General features: G+C 37.8%; 1 protein-coding gene across 2 annotated transcripts in view; it reads left to right on the forward strand.

Annotated features, from left to right (window-relative positions):
* Positions 1-19,200, forward strand: part of DLG2 (discs large MAGUK scaffold protein 2) — a 985,470-nt gene that overhangs the window by 934,549 nt on the left and 31,721 nt on the right. For both annotated transcript variants that reach the window (XM_053971598.1, XM_053971597.1), the window contains one exon: positions 8,479-8,554. In XM_053971598.1, coding sequence (XP_053827573.1) covers positions 8,479-8,554 — 76 coding nt within the window. The remainder of the gene's footprint in view (positions 1-8,478; positions 8,555-19,200) is intronic.

The raw sequence follows: 19,200 nt of genomic DNA on the forward strand, positions 1-19,200 counted from the left end.
GTGCTAAATTATATAATGGCCATCTTTGGCTTCAAAATCTGTTAATTTAATCTCTGCCTGCCTGGAAACTGATGGATAATCAATATCACAGTAAATTTTTCATGTCATGTAAATGAAGGCACTTTCATCTCATGTCCAAGCTAAATCTGAATCTTTTGTATCTGTGAGGGATTCGTGGTGACTGTCGGATAGAGAACAGATATCTGAATCTCCCTCATTGTTTGTATTGTTTATTCTGCCTAAATGCTATTGTAAAATTGGCCACAAGTCTTTGATAGTATTAGAACTAGCACACAAACCAGTATTACTTTCTGGCTCTGCTGTTAGTTGCTATAAAAAGGTCAAGAACTGAAAGGGTAGGAGGAAAATTAAATCCGTCAAAATATATTACATTTCTCTTTTGCAGCAATGCCTTCATACTGAGTACAAACTTTCTATTCCTAGCTATTTCAGCTTTAGCACTAGTGTAAAAATGATCATTACCATTTTTTATAGAGGGGAAATGGGATGCTTGGTGCTCCCTTGAGCATCTGCTGCTGTTTCAAGAGAATTGGCCAAGGTACTAATAGAGTTAATGGTACTCATTGTTTTAAATCATGTAAAGGTAAACTAAAAGGCCATCAAATACCTTGTTGACATGAGCCCTGAAAAAACATTAATTTCTCTAATGATCATGTTTGAATAGCATTCACACCTGGTTTTTCAGCAAAGAGCCATTTTGGTCTTGTGTAATAGACAGAAATAAAAGGTTAGGTTGTAAGGTTAGGTTATAAGTTTCAAGCTGGAAAATGTGCCCATTAACCAGACTTAGTCTCTAAATATTGAAAAAGGAATACTTGCCTGCTATTCATTGCTACAGTAAATACTGCTGTAATTACATAATTGGACTATGCATGGGAAGAGAGAAGAGTTTATTTAATGCTATGGTAATTGCACAAAGCTCACTCCTGTGTGGTGCCTACTATGAAAAGGTGCAAAAAGCTGTCATACATATTAAAACTACAGAGGAAAAAGGGACAAAGCTAATTAAGATGTGGAATTGTATATCCTGCAAAGTAGAAAGGTGGTATGTGCCTAAAGTTTATTGGGTTACCCACACAGTGGTGTTTTCAAGGACAAAAGATAGAGGTTCTCTAGTCAAGGTCAGACATAAAGAGAGCCTAGGAATAAGATGTGGCTTAGAAAACACTGATAGAAAACAGAACTAAAAAAAAAAATTAAAAAAAAAAAAAAAATAAAAAGACTATATGAAAATAGGTTGGTTAAAACCTAAAAATAAGAGTCTTGAATTTTAAAAGATTCAGGTACAGTTACCATGCCACTTGTCATCCTTATTCTTCACTAGTGAAGTTGAGTGGCCTGGAAAAATCAATGGCATCTGATTTTCTGTCTGCATGAATGTAATGATACACCTGAGCTGGAGTAGGAAGAGGTTGCTGTTATTTCATAAAAGGTTTCAGTTGTACAATATTTTTTTCCAATGCACTGAAAAGTGAGTAGTGTTTCCTTTCTGTGGGTTCTGGATGATTCCTCAGCGCCTGAGACTGATGTGCTCTTGCCAGCATCTTTTGTGGTCATTTACACCACCTAAGGGGAGGATGAGCAATCAGTGCACACAGGGCTGAGATACAGAGAGTAAAGCTAATCATCCTTACCAGATTGTGCTAATTCAGAGTTCAATTTCCTCTGCAGGTGTGGGTTATTGACTGTAAGAGGATTAATCTAAAATAGAGTACTCCTGGACTTCATTTGACCAAATATAGGCAGTTACAGCATGGAAATCCTCATTTAAGCTGTTGACTCCAGGATGCCATGTCTCTTAAAGTTTTTTATGGAATTTTATAGGCATTGCTTTGTATATAATACAATATATGTTATATCTTGCAGTAAAATATTGTGGTAGAAAGAAAGGAAGGAAAATAAGAATATCTGTAGCTATTTGCTGGACTTGTCCTGCAAGCTAAATTGGCCATGATGTTGTAAATTAATTTTTATATTTGTCTTATATTTTTCAATCCCCAATTCATTTCTGTTCTTTTTTTTAGGGTCTTGGGGGCTTTGTGGGGTTATACTTGGAAGGGTTTTCTTTTGTGTTTAGATTCCTTTTTTCTGCTTGTGGAATGCTATCCTGTGGTACTATTACTTTATCTTTTGCACTTTGGGTCAGTGACAGGCTACACAGATCCAGGAATTATTAGTACCAGGTTGAGTCTTTTAGGTGTCTGCTTTACTTCTATCTTACTTCTACTTCCCTTGGCTTCTGTCCAGCAACAGCTAAGATACAATTCCTGCATTTCCCATAAGTGAAATCATTATGGAATAGTTCTGAAAACCAGTGACCTCTTCAATTTTATATATATATATATGTGTGTGTATATATATATATGTATATATATGTGTATATATGTATATGTATATATGTATATATATGTATGTATGTATGTGTGTACATATATATACAAATATTTATCTATATATATGTGTGTACAAATATATATGTATATAAACAGACATATTTCTTCTTTGAGATGCTGTGTAACGGTAATTGCTGTAATTGCTTTCCATGTGTTTTGGTCGTTTATTTTTTTACAGGAGAGCCCATCACACCATGACATTTTAGCATGAGCTGATTAGAGAAATCAGGAATGATTAATCAAGACTCCTTACTCTTTTTCTCCTCTATGACTTATGTGCTATACCAGCAAAAAGAATCATAATTTAGAATTATAGGGGAGCTGCCACTCATTAGTCTCTCCAGGTTTTTGGATACATTACCTCTTAGTGATTTAATAGAGTTTGAAAGCTTTCTTGTCATTAGATTTCAGTGCTTCTGCCAACATGTGGATTTTTTGCCTTGTTTATTGTTAAATTGCCAAGTCAGGCTTTAAGAGAGTTTTGGAGGGCAGCACTGCAGCTGGAGAGGTGTTACTGAAAGAAGCAGCACAAAGAAGTGAGGGCGGCCCCAAGTTTTTCCATTGATACATGCAAGGACCAAGTCTCATAGAGCAGTGAGCCAATGACCTATGTGGAGATTAAAGAAAATTAAATTTTAAGTAGCCTGCAGTTCTTAAATATAATTGCAACCATTTCTACAACTGAAAACAACATTTTGTTCATTTGTCAGTGTGTATTTATTGTCTGACTGTAGCTGTTGTTCTCCACCATAGGACTGTGTAGCTAGTTGGGTAGAAACCAAATACAATGATATACAGCTGGTGTGGTATTGTATCATGTTGGTGTTGGGAAGCACAGGACTTCAGCATGAGAGGCTGCAAACCACTTCAGTTGTGGTTTAACCATCACCAAATAGTTATTATATGGTATTAATTAATCAACATTTCAGGACAAATTTCTCTTGGTTCCACATCTGCCCAAAAGATTTATCCAAGCTACCTTTAAGGGGACAGCACAATTATATCAGGCAGGGTCTCCAAGGTGAAGGGACATAACCACCTGCCCTGTACCAATGTCTCAGGCAGCCTGCAGTATTGCCTGGGCACTATGGTTACATGTGTGAAGTGCTCCCTTATCATCAAAAATTGCTATTTATACTAGAATGAAAAACAGAATTAGATTTACAGTGGATTATTTCTACATTTGGATAGATATATATAGATAGATTTAGATTAGAGTTTCCACATAATCTGTGCTTTTGATCATGAGAATTTTTATTTGCCTCATTGCCCTTCTTATTGTCCATTTAAAAAACAAATCAGCTTCCTATAAAAGAGCAGCAGCAAGCTGAGCATCCCATGTCCAAAGATTCCCTCCCTATGGAAACACTCACATTAGTTAAAGGGAATTTTAAAAATGCATGAAACCAATATGCATATATAAGATTGTATTTCATTCTTAGACAGATGCACTAATTCAATAGTAAATAGATTTTAATTTGCTGTAGCATTGATTTTACACCTCCGGTTCTTTTCACTTTTTCTTTGCTGAGTCTCTGCACAGGGACAAGCTCCTACATTGCAAGCCCTCCACAACAGCAACCTCCCACCTCATGAATGTCAAGCCTCAGTATTTTCTGTGCTGTGTGTATATCTGCCTGACTTGAGTCCGTGGGTCTGGAATGCAGCCTGAGATTCCACACAGATTGCCCCAGAATGGCTGAGCATAAATTCTCACCACTTTTACTACTGCTCCCTCTGCAGCCAACGAATATTTGGCCTTAAAACAGTGAAATAATTACACCAGTCTTTCTGTTGTCCTTCAGATGTGCAGTCACAAAACTGCTGTCAGACCGGACATCATTCTAAGATACCCACTTTCAGGTAGTTTAAGTACATCTGACTGCCAAATGTTATGCAACTTGTATCTCTGTTATTACCAGCTGTAATAATACCAGCCTGATACTTGTGTTCTCAAATAGACAACATTCTCCCCACAAGTACATGAAGCCATGCTCTCCTTTCAGAGCAAAGTGGAGGGAGAAGGGCATAAAATCCAATGTTTCACAAACATTTAAGGACAAGAAACAAGAGGTTTTCCCAGCACAGAAGTCCCTGTGGGTGAAAAGCCAAGTTAAATTTGTTGTTCTGCTCAGCTTGGCAGAAGGGCATGTTTATCCACTCAAATGATTTTTATTTTTAATGGTTTCTACCTTTCTAAATTTTAATCCTTAGATGATAAAATTTTTTAACATCAGCTAAGCTTTGTCTAAAATAATTTGTCTGTTTATACTCACTAATCTAATTGGAAAAATTAAATATGGAATGAAATTTGTATGTATGTGTAAGTATAAATGTCTTCCTGTGCTCTTACAATGATGTGGAACTTCTGTGCTGAAGGAAAAGAGCTGTTAGCTTTTAAACAGAATAAGGTTGTGCTACAATTTTATGAGAAGTCACTTCCTAATGTCATTAGGTCTCCTCTTCATAAATACTGACCAGGTGCTGAGCTGCTTTCTACAAGTAAACCACTGCAGATGGAGAGCTGAACCAGAACACGTTCTCTCCTACTGAAAAATGCATGTTTGGTGCAAAAATGCCACTTCAGGAATGCTCCAAAATAATTTTGAGAATGGGAATCTCTTGGTAAGCTCAGATCTCACATCTTGCAGAGGATGGAAGCAATAAAAAGCTATGAACTCAGACCACATATTTGACTTATAAATAGTGCATACATAATTTCACTTATCATTCACTTGATAGGCAGGCAAAACAAATATAGTGCAGGTGACCTGGAAATGGTGAAGCAAGGCAAGAGACATTTTCAAGTATCCATTTTACATTGCTTTCTTTTATTTGCTAACTCTCCTCACTACAGCACTCATGCTGGATTTGGAAACAACTTTCATCCTGCAAAACACCTCAGTGCCAAATATGTGCAAATTATGCTACTGTTGCCATTATATTTCATTGTAGAAACAAGTTTGCAATTTGCATCTATGTTCTACATCAGTGATGAATGCTGTTATTGAAGATTAAAACATTTCTCCCTTGATATTCTACCTCACCATTGTGAAGACTGATTAGTGCTTTTAGGAAGACACTGACAAAAATCCCAGTGGTCCAGCAGTGTGTGATCACAGTTCATGTCTTGTTGAGTTATACTTGATTTTTTTCTTGTTTGCAGCACTTAGGAAGAACTGAAAGTTTCATTTTGAAAAATCCCACAAGCCCTTTTTCAACAGCTATGTGTGCCCAGAAACACAAAAGCAGACAGACATTGCAGTGTAGTGAGTGTTACATCCCATTAGTAAGTTCCTCAGAAGAGTAAGAAGAGAACAGTATCCTAAAGAACTCAAATCTTGAACTTACTAGTGAGGGAACATGGAGAGTGGGTGGGAAAATGGAGGTGAACTCCCCATAAGTTGTGCTAGGGTGATACTGTCTCCACACAGGACTCAGAGCTTTTCAGCTCCAGTCATGTTTGAATGTTGGATGTAGGTTTCTTTGAACATCTCTTGAAACCTCTTTGAGTTTCAGTGACCCCTCAGGCACTTTTGAAAATGGGACTGAGCCATTAAGTTGTTTTGGAAATCATAGCCATGCTTTTCTTATCCCTTAGGCATAGCTCTATCAGGCAAATACATAATTAGAAAGGGTCATGGCAGCAATGTGTACATCAGGCAAGTCAGAGTTGCAAGTCTGGGCCCTACAAATCAGGGAGATAGGAGTCCTCCCCTTCACTTCATGTTATTGCTCAACTCCCCATAATCCTGCTTTGTCCAGCAGAATTGGAAACTGGTTACCATGTTAAGTGAAACATTTATTTAATAAAAGCAATTTCTTCAGCTAATGGATCAAAATGCTTAAATGATGATCAGCTGCTGTCAACTAAACCACTGTTAAGGAATTTACCTCTTATGTTGTTTAGGCATTCACAGTGTCAGCTGCTGCAAATAACCCTTTGGACCTAAACTCCTTTCTTCTTGGGGAAAAAAACACCAGTCACATTTATTTTTCTGTAAATAAAATAATCACAAACCTGCAAAAAAGTGGTAAAAGTGTTTGAATTAGTGTTCCTTTAAGTAGTGCCTTTTCTAAGAGCTAGATCAACAAATCTAAAAGAAGAGATATTAAAAACTTTTTATCTTCACCAGTTTAGTTCCCTTTTTAGCTCTGTCTATGGCAAAAATGTCCCTGTAGCTCAGATAAGAACATCTTAGTTCACTGAAGTCCTGCATCCTGACCATTTCAACAAAGACTAAATCTTTGGAGAACCAAAGCTAAATTCCAAGAGTTCTCCAGAGCATGTAAAACTAAAGCTTTTCAGAAATTTAGGCTCATTCCTTCAGGAAAAAGAGAGGTATATTCCTAACACCAGAGCAACCCACTGCCACAAAGCAAATTCCAGACCAAAGACATAAAGGCAATAGAAGCACCTCAGCTGAAGAACTTCAAGGTGATATTATAAATTGGGCAAACCCATTTATTCTGTCCTTGCCTTTTTCTAACAGCTGATCCATTTTACTGACAGTTCAGGCAGCACAGGCAGCAACAGTAATGTAGTCAGCCTGAGAAACAGAAAATTTCAGCTTGTAATTTTACATTTCAGCTAAATTATAAGTAACTGAGAACAGTTTTATTGTGGAAGGTGTCATGCAAATTTTAATGGGAGCCAACATTGTGTGCTACCCTTAATACAGTGCCAGATGATGAAATGTTTGGAACATTCAGTAGGCATGCTGAGCATGTATGAACATTGCTGTTATGTTTGCTTGAAGGACTAATGGCTCTTAATGGCATTACTTAAATACTTCTCAGAGCAATGCAGAATGTTTCTGCAGCTTCTCATCTGTCTGCTACGCCTCTAGAAAGCAGTGATGCCTTCCATGACTGTTAAAGCAATTATGACAAACTCCATAAATAAGATTCACTCTTCAGGATTAATTTCCAAATTTCTTTATGCAGTGAACAAGAAATTAAGTTAAAAGCAGATGTTTTAGGAAGTTAGGCAGGGCTGGAATGAGTTTAAATGTTAAGACAGATTAATAAGTAGAATATTGTGTTCATTTGTGCTAATTATTTCCGTAGAAGGCATCCATCCTATTTAGGCAATTGCACAGCCTCAATCCTATTTAGGCAATTACACAGCCTCGAGTCTTCATTTCTTACCGGTACTACCAAGGGACTTCATCTGCTAGTTCAAGTTTGAGACTGTTCATGTGTTTTTAATAACATAGATTTAGTTTGAAAGATGCACTTAGCTGTTTCCATGTGAATATTCCACACTTAGAGAGAAATGCATTTAATCTAAATTTAAACTGTAGCTATAGTAACCAACATTCACTGTGTTTCAGGAGAGCATATATAAGCCTACTCAGACAGAAGCAAACATGTTGTGTTAATTATCATTCTATCAAAACGCTACAGTTTGTATTTTGGAAAATAATTGTCAGAAATTATGAATTCCTACTACCCAGGCTTAGAAGCAAGAGATTTGCAGGCACGTATTTTAATGTCTCTTATAAGCTAGCTTTGTGGGATTCGATAGAGATTTCCTAGAGCAATCATCAGTCTTAAATAGGGTTAGTGTTTCACTTTCATGTAGATAATCAGAATTTTTACTTGAGCCAGCCAATGATAGATTCTGTAGATGATTTTGCAAAGGTAGATAATATCACTTTTACAGTAATGTCCGTATTAATCAAGGTGAGTAAGGACATGTCCTTGTTTCATTCCTCTGAGCATAGAACTCTAAATGTTGCCTGATTTTTGAACAGCTTAAATCAGAGAGTAAATCTGTCCCCAGCATGCTTTTCACAGACTCTCATGTCTGTGGAGAGGCAGTGCTGTTCTGCTGGTGCAGGGCATCCAAGACTCCTCAAACCCAGTCCTGCATTTGCCAGAAAACTGCTGCCTGGCTGAGGAAGTGACCTCTCCGTTTCAATGTATGAAATCTGCTTTAAATGTTTACTTTAGGTATAGTAAGCTGCTGATGGTCTTGGGAGAGCAGGTATCAAATATCTCATACAAAATGCTGCTATAATCAACGTGTGTTTCTTCATTTGTGTTTTCTTTTCCCCAGAGTTGAAAGAAAGGAGCGTGCACGTTTGAAGACAGTGAAATTCAATGCGAAACCCGGTGTAATTGATGCAAAAGGGGTACGTAAATACTGAAACTTTTTGAAATTGCACTTTACAATTGTTTTATCCAGAGTAGAAAAAATTTAGCAGCATAAGGAATGTTTATTTAACCAAGAACTGCAATATAGTGAAATGTAGATCAGAGATTTGTATGATGTAATCTTTGGAATAATTAAATATTCTTTTTACAATAATACTGAATGACAGTGCCTCCTAAGGGGAAGATCCTAAGAAAATAAAGAGCATTCCATGATAGCTGTGATTTTATTTCAACAATAGATAGAGAAGAAAAGACTTTAAAAATGAATGCAGATGGATAGCAGTTTAATTAAATAGGACCAGAAGTGTAAATTCTCTGGCTTCAAAAGCTGTTAAATCACAAACAAAGGTTGTAAGCTAAGGAGTACTGGATAGAAAAAATTAGGTTTTGGGTGTTCTGCTTTGACAGTTGTGACAGACATTGAACACAAGTGTGTTTCACACCAGACACAGTGGCCAAACAACCCAAAATGTGCAAGTTCAGTTCCTCCAGCGCTGCCTGGACAGAACAGGGTTCCTGCTGCTGCCACTTCACAGAGCTGCTTTATTGTGCCCAGATAAGCAGTTCTCATTAGGCTGATGGCTACTATCCTGTCTGGTGCCATCTGGATGGCAAGTATTACAGCAGGAGAAATGCCTACAGCCCTGGCTGTTAAGGTATATTTTTCTGCTGAAGTGTAGCTTGCAGTTGTAGCAGTAGTGAATACTTGACATTTGCAGGGATTTATTTTTGAAACCCGTCCAGTTGGCATGTTTGGAATTTACAACTGAGGGCTTCTGTGAGCAAACTAGGAGACAGAGATTCAGCAGCCATGAGAGAAAAGTCCTGCTTGTCTGCAGAAAACAGAGCAGGGCCAAAACCGTGTGATGAGTGAACATGACCATAGGTAGGTGCTAGCAAGTGAAATAACCAAGTGGCTCAGCCAGTCCCTTCCAGACCTGCTGTTCCTGTGGTCTTCTTTCTAGTTTGAAATTCTCATTCTTAATCTCTTCTTATTTCATTTTCCCTCCATAATGGTAATACTAATAATTCCCTTATTCTGTCTTTTCAGACAGATTGGCAGGGTAAGAAATTCCTCTTCCAATGGACACAGAGTTCCTAGCATAGGGGTCCTAAGTCACACGCCAGCAAAATAGTATTTCACACTTGCAAATACTTCCCTGTTACTGCTCTACAGAACGATCCCTGAATTCAATGCAAATGCAGAATTATTGCTTGAATATTGACTGAAATATTGTTGAATATTGACTGAAACAAGTTTTCCAGACTTACAAGGCACATGGAACTGTACATTATTTGCACTTGCAGATAACTCAGTAAAAAATACATAAAAAATGCACTAAGAAAAGACTGATTCATCTCATAGGATTTCTTTTGAAGTCAGAATTCCATTTTTTAGTTTGAAATGACCACTCTCTGCAACCCTATATATTAATGTTGCCACTTATTTTGAGAGTTAATAAATTTTATATTGCCAATTAAATCACCTCTTAAATGTCTATTTCCCATAAATAATCAAAGCCGCAGGGGAATAATTCATTCCTACAACTAATGATCCCTTTTCAAGTGATTCTTTTAAAAATTTGATTACCTCTTGATTCCCCAAATTGTTTTTTCCATTTTTGTCATCAGTGTAACATTAATCTTCCAGCCACTCAACGTCAGTGTTTGATGCAGTGTTTAAGAAATTGTGTAATTACAGGGCAAGACAACTGTAGCCTTTTGGGACCAAACCTTCCATATGAAATGAGATATTCGAGTACACACATATATATGTGGATTGAAGGTATCACTATTTCCATTTAGTCTTTCAGTGTCCAAAAAGAAGTGGTGTAAAATGTCTAAGAGTCCACACTTTACATGTTTACTTTTGTTTTTTAACTTTGGAAGAAATTTAGCCCAGGTAAATAGTGCTGCAGTAGGCCTAGGAAAATGCTTTTGTTTCAAAATCAAGCTAAAATTCCGATAGGAGTGAGCTTATGTGGGTCTGTGGCTTCTTTGGCTCATACATTCATGACTGTGTGGGCAAGTGTAAAGGTCTTAGTTTACTCTAAAGATGAAACTGAGAGAATCTTTTCATGGAATATTTCTAAATTTGGCCAGGAGATGTGCATGGAAGCATTTAAAAATAATTAAAAAAAAACAAAACAAAACAAAGAAACCAAAAAAACCTTAACTGAATACAGAGAATCCTTGGGGGTTTTGAACAGGTAAAAGTGCAGCTTACTTCAATTTTACCTGAATCATCTCACTAGCCCTTCCGCTGTAGAGGCCACGTTCAAGAGCTAATAACTACAGCAAAGGTTTCCTGAGATAATACCAAAATTTCTTTGAGATAACTATGATTTTGAAGTAGAAACTGCCTAGTTATTCTATGAATTTACAAAGTCTTGTGCATTTTCATCTGTTTGTGCTACATTTTTAATCCCGTATCTGGAGATTAGATGCAAAGAAAGTGTTACAGATAGGGTGACATTTGTAGTTGAACAGCTCCTTGTATCTCACTAAAAAAAGGTGTTTAAGAATGCTCAGCAATAAAGGATAATCTTTTCAAAGACCCAAAGTTCCTCTTTTTCAGGCCAAAGTTGTATGTTACTTCATCTATAAAATTAGTGCAACACTTCTTAAATATGTGATTTAGAATATTTATATGACTTTAGATTTGTTTCATTGGACTCTTCCAATCCATGCCGTGTGAAATTAAAGTCTACAAGATCAGGATGGATACAGAAACAGGGAATGTGAATCAAAATTAGGGAGCTCTAGGGAAACCTCCTGGTCTCAAGTTTAAATTAAGGCCACAGATAGTACCTTTGCATGCAATGCATAATTGAATTCCCATGCTCATTATTAGAGGATATTGCATGAAAAATAAATTGAAAAGGAATTAGGTAGACTAGCAAAAGTAGCAAAACTAATGCAACTTTCAAACTTTTGTCATGTAACTCAGAACATATTAATTGTTGATTTCAAGAAGAGATGTTATAAAAGGGAAAGGATCATATTACTTCTACTTTTCCTTTTAAACATCTGTTATTGAACAGTGTCAAAAAGCTACTTGGCTAACTGGATCTCTGGCTTAACCCAATAGGGCTACTTTTCTTTCATGTTCTGTTTGTTCCGACCCAAAGAAATTTATTTGTTCAAGCTCAGAGTCGTCACCAGGATCCAGGCCCTCTTCACACTTTTAAAGATATCAGACCAGTTAGAGATGGTAACGTCTGTGTAGTAAGGAAAAGAATATAAAAATGGTTAAAAACAGTTTCATTTCACCAAGCAAAGATTGTGCTTCTATTGTCTTGACCAAATCCAGCCTCTATCTTCATTCTTATAATTCTTGGAGTGAACCTCAGCATTTTTTCTAATTGTTACTGGAGGTAGCTGGTACATCAAATCCACCACTACACTGCTTTGGTTCCCTACAGCCACTCTCTGCTGCAGCAAAGGACAGGGTTTCCAGGACACTGGAAACATTAAAAAAATTAAATTAAATTAAATTAAGATAAGATAACATAGTTATGATTTCCTAAGCATGCATTTGCTTTCTCAGTCCTTGGGGCTCACTGGTCTATGGATAATCAACGGAAAATGGAGCAGCCCAAAGTTTTATGTCTGATATTTTTGCTGGAGGAAGCCAAATAAGTTATGTAAGCACAAAAGTCATTAAAAAGTATGTTTTATCCTATGTTGAACTCAAGATCATATCCCAGGTATCTTCTGATGCTCACCTTTGCACCAAAAGGACCAGAGCATGTGAGTAGCTGTGAACAGGGTTATGTATCTCCCAAAACAGCATACTCAGTTCTTGGTAACTCTCCCTACCACGGGCTTCAGACTGAACAAAAATAGCCTTTCCTTTTCTAATCCTAAAACCTGCAGTTGTTGAGGGCTTTTCAGATTTTTTAGTAAATCAAGCAGAATGTCAAGTGACAGAAATATTACAGGGGGAAAGAGATTAGCCAGTAATCTGCTTTTTTCTTAACTGTTGTAATTACAACAGGTCTTTCAGAAGACAAAAATAGCACCTTTTGCTTTTCTCCTTGTCAGATCACATAGACTTCCTTGACTGTCTCTTGAAAATATTCTGCAGTTGAAATCATAGCTCTTGGAAAGACTTTTAGCAACACCTCAGTTTTACTAATATTTATAGGTGTTGCCTGTTTCCAGAGATGTGTTGAAATATCAGCAAAAATGTAGATAAAACTTAATTTATACGGAGAACAGTTTTTTTAATACCACACGCCTTTACATTTCACACCTTATCTGGCCAGTGACTCCAGAATATTGTCTTATGTACAAATACTCTATTTCATTTCCCAATGAAATGAAAATGATGTCCCCCACAATTTCCATTTTTAATGTGTGTGTCAGAGTGTGGGGAGATATTCAGCCCATATTTACTGGGAAGCATTCCCAGATGGGTGCCTGCCCTAGTGAGGATGCTCAGCAGGGTGCTGAACAGGGATGAGGTGCCTGCCAAGAAAAGGGACTGCCCCATCCTTCCAAAATCCCTTCCAGCTCTGCTGCTTATCAACAGTGCAGGTCCTGGGCTGTGACCCACACCACACTGCTCCATCACTACCCATTAGAGTTTTTTCTATTGATTTAACTTGTAATCCACAGTTCTTTTCAGATTCCAGTCAGATCACCTACATCACATTCACCACCTCTTCAGTGTCCTCCAAATGAATTTATTACAACAGTCAGAAGTTTGATAGCATTTAACAATATTTCTTATGGGCAGATTCTATTTACAGATCCCACAGATACCTGAAATGTAAGGTCATCTCCTTGCTTTATTAACATTTTAGCAATATTGCACTGAGGCAGGAAAGGAAAAAGTGAAACCTGACTGAGACAGCAAATTTGGTATTGTGGGGTAAACAAAACCCTCTGCATATTTAATGCACCTCTCCTCCAAGTGTCAAAATCCAGTGACTGACAGGACTTGATACAGAGGACATATTTTGACAGTTTATTAAGTATTTAAGGGGGCAGGGGAGAAAGCCAAACAAATAAACCTGCATATTTCCAAACCATTTATGCTCTAGAAAATGATTCTATTTTCAGCCCTAGTCATCAAAACAGAGCAAAACTGATCTTTGGGAACCTCAGGTCTCTGCCCTGAGAGTTTCTTCTGTAACTTCCTCCTATATACTAGATTTGTCTAATTTGCTTAAAGACCTGCCACAACAGATTTTTCATATTCTTCCCAAACAGCCTACTTCAGTGCCTCACTCTCCTCATTCTTAGAAATGGCTGAACTGCTACAGTTTAACTCTGTTTTTATTTCTTCTTCTATGAGTGTCTCTGGAAATCTGATTATCTGTCTTTGTGGTGAAGCAGAAGCTGCAGTCACACCTGCCCTGCTCTCAGGTACAGCGTCTGTGCTAGTGGTTTACTGGGGCAGGTCTGGGTGTAGTAATGCAGAGAAAAAAGCAATTATCTCAATTTAATCCCTGACAGAAAAAAGCATAACAGTGTATTAGACTGTCTATGCCCTCTCTCTGCCTAATGAAGATTTTTTTTCTAACATCAATTATTTACTAGGCTTCGGTATTCTAAGTATAAAGGTTCCCCACCTTTGGGGACAAGCAGTTCTGTAGTCCATAACCTGAAAATTTTCCACATATGCAGTGGATTTTGACCAACTTTTCTTTGCACTTCTTTTCTAAAGATATTTGACACTATGAACAGATTTCCTAAAGTGATTGGTACTGGGACAAATATAAAAGCAGAGGGAAATCCACAATCTGAGTACATTCAAAAAGCTGCTGATTTGGAGAGCTCGTTAGCACTCAGTCTGTAGTGTACAGGGTCATCATTCCTGAGAGGCAAAGGGGATTCCTCATTCCAGGCTACAGCTTCCTCACAAGGGGAAGAGGAGGGACAGACACTGATCTCTTCTGTGTGGTGACCAGTGACAGGACCCAAGAGAATGGCCTGAAGTTGAGCCAGGGAAGGTTTAGGTAGGATACTGGGGACAGGCTCTTCACCCAGAGGGGGGCTGGGCACTGAACAGGCTCCCCAGAGCAGTGTCGTAGCACCAAGCCTGACAGAGTTCAAGAAATGTTTGGACAATGCTCTCAGGCACATGGTGTGACTCAGAGATGGTTCTGTGCAGGGCCAGGAGCTGGACTCAATAATCCTTGTTGGTCCCTTCCAACTCAGGATATTTCATGATTCTATGGTTTTCTCTCTGTAGGATTTAAGTTCTGTCAAAAGCTTTAAGATCTCCAAAATAGGGTAACATTGGGTGTCATGGAAGAATTAGATCTCAGCATTGTTCTTGCTTGTGGAACCACTTGTTTCTGGGAGGAGATGACTTCTTCCCACATGGAATGTGCTGGTTTTAACACAAGAAGGAATTTAAACTCCAAATAAGCCAATCCCACTGGATGACTGCCAGTAAAGGGTACCCAGCTTTTCTTGATGAATCCACACAAGCCAGGGATTATGTGTGTGGTATAGAACAAGGACTTGGTCACACACTCAGCACTAAAGCCCACCCCCCTCTCTGTAGCCAGGACAAGGAGGAAAGTCTGAATCTCATTTGTCCAGCTGCCTTTGCTCTATCATGAGTTTTCACATCCTCCACAGCTCTGTCTTCACACTTCATGATGGAGCTGGTGCCAGGCAGTGGATGCTGGCTGCACTTTTGGATTGACCTGAGCCTGCAATATTGGGCTGCCCTGACCATTCCCCTTGAGCTGAACACCTTTTGCTCAGCATTTCTCCAAGGTACATTAGAAATAGTGCTGTCATCAGCACCTGCTTCACTCATGTGCTGGAGTAATCAAATGAAATTCAAGTGATAAAACAGCACATAGCCAGAAAGATTTAACTGTATGGATTCTTGTTGTTCCAGGTTATCTTAAGACACCCCACAAAGACTTGCAGTAATTTAACAATAATGCCTGTTGGGTCCAGGTACAGTCAAAAATAAAGGAAAACAAGTGAGTCTTCAGTTTTAATTTATGTCATGGTAGCAGTATTGGCTCTGGCAGGGAACTGGTATGCCTTAAAGAATCTTGGTTTTTAAGCAGGTGAATGAGTTCTAGAAATTGTGAAAAAATAACTGTCAGGTAAAATTTGAGACTTTTACCCAGCTGAAGTGAAGAAATATGTTTCTGTGGCTTTCTCTGAAAAATCCAGTAGAGTATTTGAAAAAATTGTTTCAAATTAAAATTTCTTTCAAATTAAAATTAAAAGAAAATATTAAAGTAAAAATCTCGGTGTCTGTTTTCCATATTTCATTTTATTGAGAAGTACAAATTCTAACTATCAGCCAGCAATTTGTAAGCAAAGTGGATTAGAAAATTTGAGAAATAAAGTATTTGTCATTGAATTTATCCAGATGATGGAAAAGTATTTCTGCCTGTTGGTATCTTATTAAAATTAAAAGAGTAATTTTTCAATTAATGAGCAATATAAACACATGTCTTTTATAGATTTTACAGACTTTTTTCTGTATTTTTTCTGTAATCCTGATAACTGTGTGGAGTTTTATTTATAGATTAATATTGTTTCTTAGGTGGTCATAATATTAGGGACTATATCTGTACTTCCTATCCCACAAGAATTTTGTGCCATCCCTGCTTAGGTAAGAGAATTTTTTAGGAAAGTCACTGACATAAAGATATGTAGTGCAATGTTTAAATCAGTCACAGATTAAATATAACACAATGAAAATTTGCTAGCACAGGTAAAACACAGAAGTTTACAGCTGAGAGTTAATTGTTTTTCTTCTAAGCTGTTCCAGCAGAAATTTGTGCTGAGCTGAACTTCATGCGTGGTCTATTTTTATAACTTGCTGTCTAATATCCTGAATTAAATGGTAGGAAGTTTGTATGTGTTTATAGACAATGCCAAAGTTACTTGGGTTTTCTTCTAAAAAATTGGTTGAAAAGAAAAATTTGTAGTATTGGCAGTAGATATTGTGAAAGAATTAGAAAGAGAACAACATTTTCTTCTAGTAAGATACCACACAAAGATCCAGAAGTGTGGAGTTTAGCATCAACACTCATCCAGAAGAGACATGGCCTATATGTCACATCTTTATTTTGACTCAGTTAAACTAAAGCAGCTCAGTGATTGCCTTAGTGACTCAGAGACCATGTTTGGAAGGTTACAGGGACACAGGAACTGGCACAGTCCATCTAACTTGATATCCAGCTTGTGAGACTGGTCATGTGAGATTAATTACTGCAAGATGTGGGAGCTTCACCTCCTAAACAAACCTCAAACCAATCTCTTACAGACTGACTTTGGGGTTGTTTGCCCATGCCTTTATTTATTATAACTTTAACTCTAAGGCCTAAATAAATCAATGTATTCAATTAAAACCAAGAGCCTGATATGATTTGTCTGCTGAGCCAGACCCTTGCCATAATTCAGCCTGCTATACCAGTCACTCTTCCTTTAACACAAAAGGGAAGTTCAGAAGATTATCTTGTCCAGCTATCTTTCCATTAGTACACTTTGAAGGCATGTAGGTATTGTAAATATTTCTCCACTACTCCATAACAAAGTAAGAGTAATAAAGGTTCTTATGCAACTTATTTTGTGCAGTGGTCCATTTAATGCAGTAGTTTGCACTTGCATAAGTGATTGCATGAATGTTTCCACAAAAGACAGTTATAAATGAGCAATTTGGTGGTTTTTTAATAGCACAGATAACCAACACATTCTGCAGCTTTATTTGTTAGTGAAATTAAGTCAAAAGACTGGATAGAGACCAAAATCCTCAATTTCATTTTAAAACCTAAAGAAGAACCAGCAGTCAACCTCTTGTTTAGACAAGAGGTCTAAAAAAGATTTAAGAAAATACCTTATCATTACTGAGGAATGAAGTTCAAGTGGATAAGGATCCTACAGTGTGCTGTAGGAAAACCTGTGGGTCTGGGTGATCAGACAGTCCCAAATCTTTGCCAAGTGCACACCTTTGATCTCTGTGGCTCTTCTGACATCGTTGTTGCACCAAGAGGACTGGGATAGGTTCACACGCACAAAGATTTTTCAGTGGGATCACAGCTGATGATGTACATCAGCTCCAAGTGGGAAATTCCTTTTCAGGAAAAAATACTGACCAGCATAGAGGAACATTTATGACAAAATTGCCAAACATCAAATTCACTTTCTGATTCCAATTGGAGACTTGAGGAAGGAGAGGAAGACCTTCACACCGCCCATTTGGCTGCAGTGAGCTTGGCTAGGTCCAAGCCCACGCTGGACCGCAGCACAACTCTGGGTCTGAGATGCTGGGTCTGTCTGTGAGCATCTCATCACAGAAACACAGATGTTAGAGCTGGGAGAAGATTGTTGTTTAGCTCTTCTCCCTTCACCACCCCCTTCTCTCCAAGCACTGCAGTGTTATTCCCCACAGTACTTAAGGTTAGCAGATTTGTTTTAAATGTGAAAAAAATTATCTAGGCTTTTCCACTTCCCTTGGGGCAGATTATTCTACATCCAAATTGATTTCACTGTCAAGCAGCTTTGCCCTTTCTTATTTTCATGCTATCAATTCAAGTGCTGCTCTTTTAACAATTCCTTCCCACTTGTACCTTGGTGTACAACCTGTAGATAAGTGTAAATTACTTTGGCTGTCACGTAAGCAAGATTTCATGTTGGTGTTTCATCTTGCTAACATTGATATAACCATGCAAATTAGCATAGAAAAGTGCTCCCTTCAAACCTTGCACCAAGTTAAATACAGGCTTGCAAAATTGGAAATACTGATTTTATGTGTTTTCTTCAAAGTCTATTAGTCTTTCTTCTCCCCCGGTAGTTTATGTTGGTTATAACTGTTGTTTTCTCAGGAATTAAAATTGAGTTGCTGGCAGACAACAAGCAATCATCCAGTCTTTTAAAAAAAAAAAGTATTCAAATTTCATACTTATGAATACTAAGCCATCCTACTCTGGTATGGAGAAGCTAGACAGCATGGAGTTTTTAATCAGGCTTTTACTTTTTCATTTTGAACTGCCGACACCCAAATCTCCCTACAACTTCATGGGAAAACTAAGCAAGCAGAGTTATTTTCATCTAAGCTTCTTCTCACTCAGTTGGTTTTCACTTATCAAAACAGATTGTGGTACAAAAATTCAATAAGGAATGACTGTAGCCCAGGCTTGAAGTATCTAAGAAAACTGAAGGCTGAACTAAACAGAATAGGGATGTCCTTCCCTTTGCATCTCATACAAAATCATAGGGAAGTTGGCTAGTGCTGTTTTGCAGGTTGTAGCTGTGTGCAGACTGTGAATGAAAGATCAGATTCTCAGAGAATATACTCTGTGATCCCTGGACAGCCAGGCTTACAGTTGCCACTGACAACTCCTCGGCTTATCTTCTGCATGTCTGCAGGGACACCATGAAGTGCTTTCTGTGTGTGTGAGCCCACGCCATGGCCAAGTTTGGGGTTACATCAGGAAAGCAAGAATGGCTCAGTAGCACTGGAATTTAACCTGAGATTTCAAATTCATCATGTCTTGAGATTACCAGGAGAAAAAGCCCAATATAAAACCAGTGAGGTGATATATATGCTTCCAAGTATATGTTACAGTCCAAAAGTTTTCTTTCTGGTGTCAGTGCAATTTTTGGTATGATGGGAGAGATTTAAAATATA

This window comes from Vidua macroura, chromosome 2 (assembly GCF_024509145.1).
Source record: "Vidua macroura isolate BioBank_ID:100142 chromosome 2, ASM2450914v1, whole genome shotgun sequence".
Taxonomy (NCBI): Eukaryota; Metazoa; Chordata; class Aves; order Passeriformes; family Viduidae; genus Vidua; species Vidua macroura.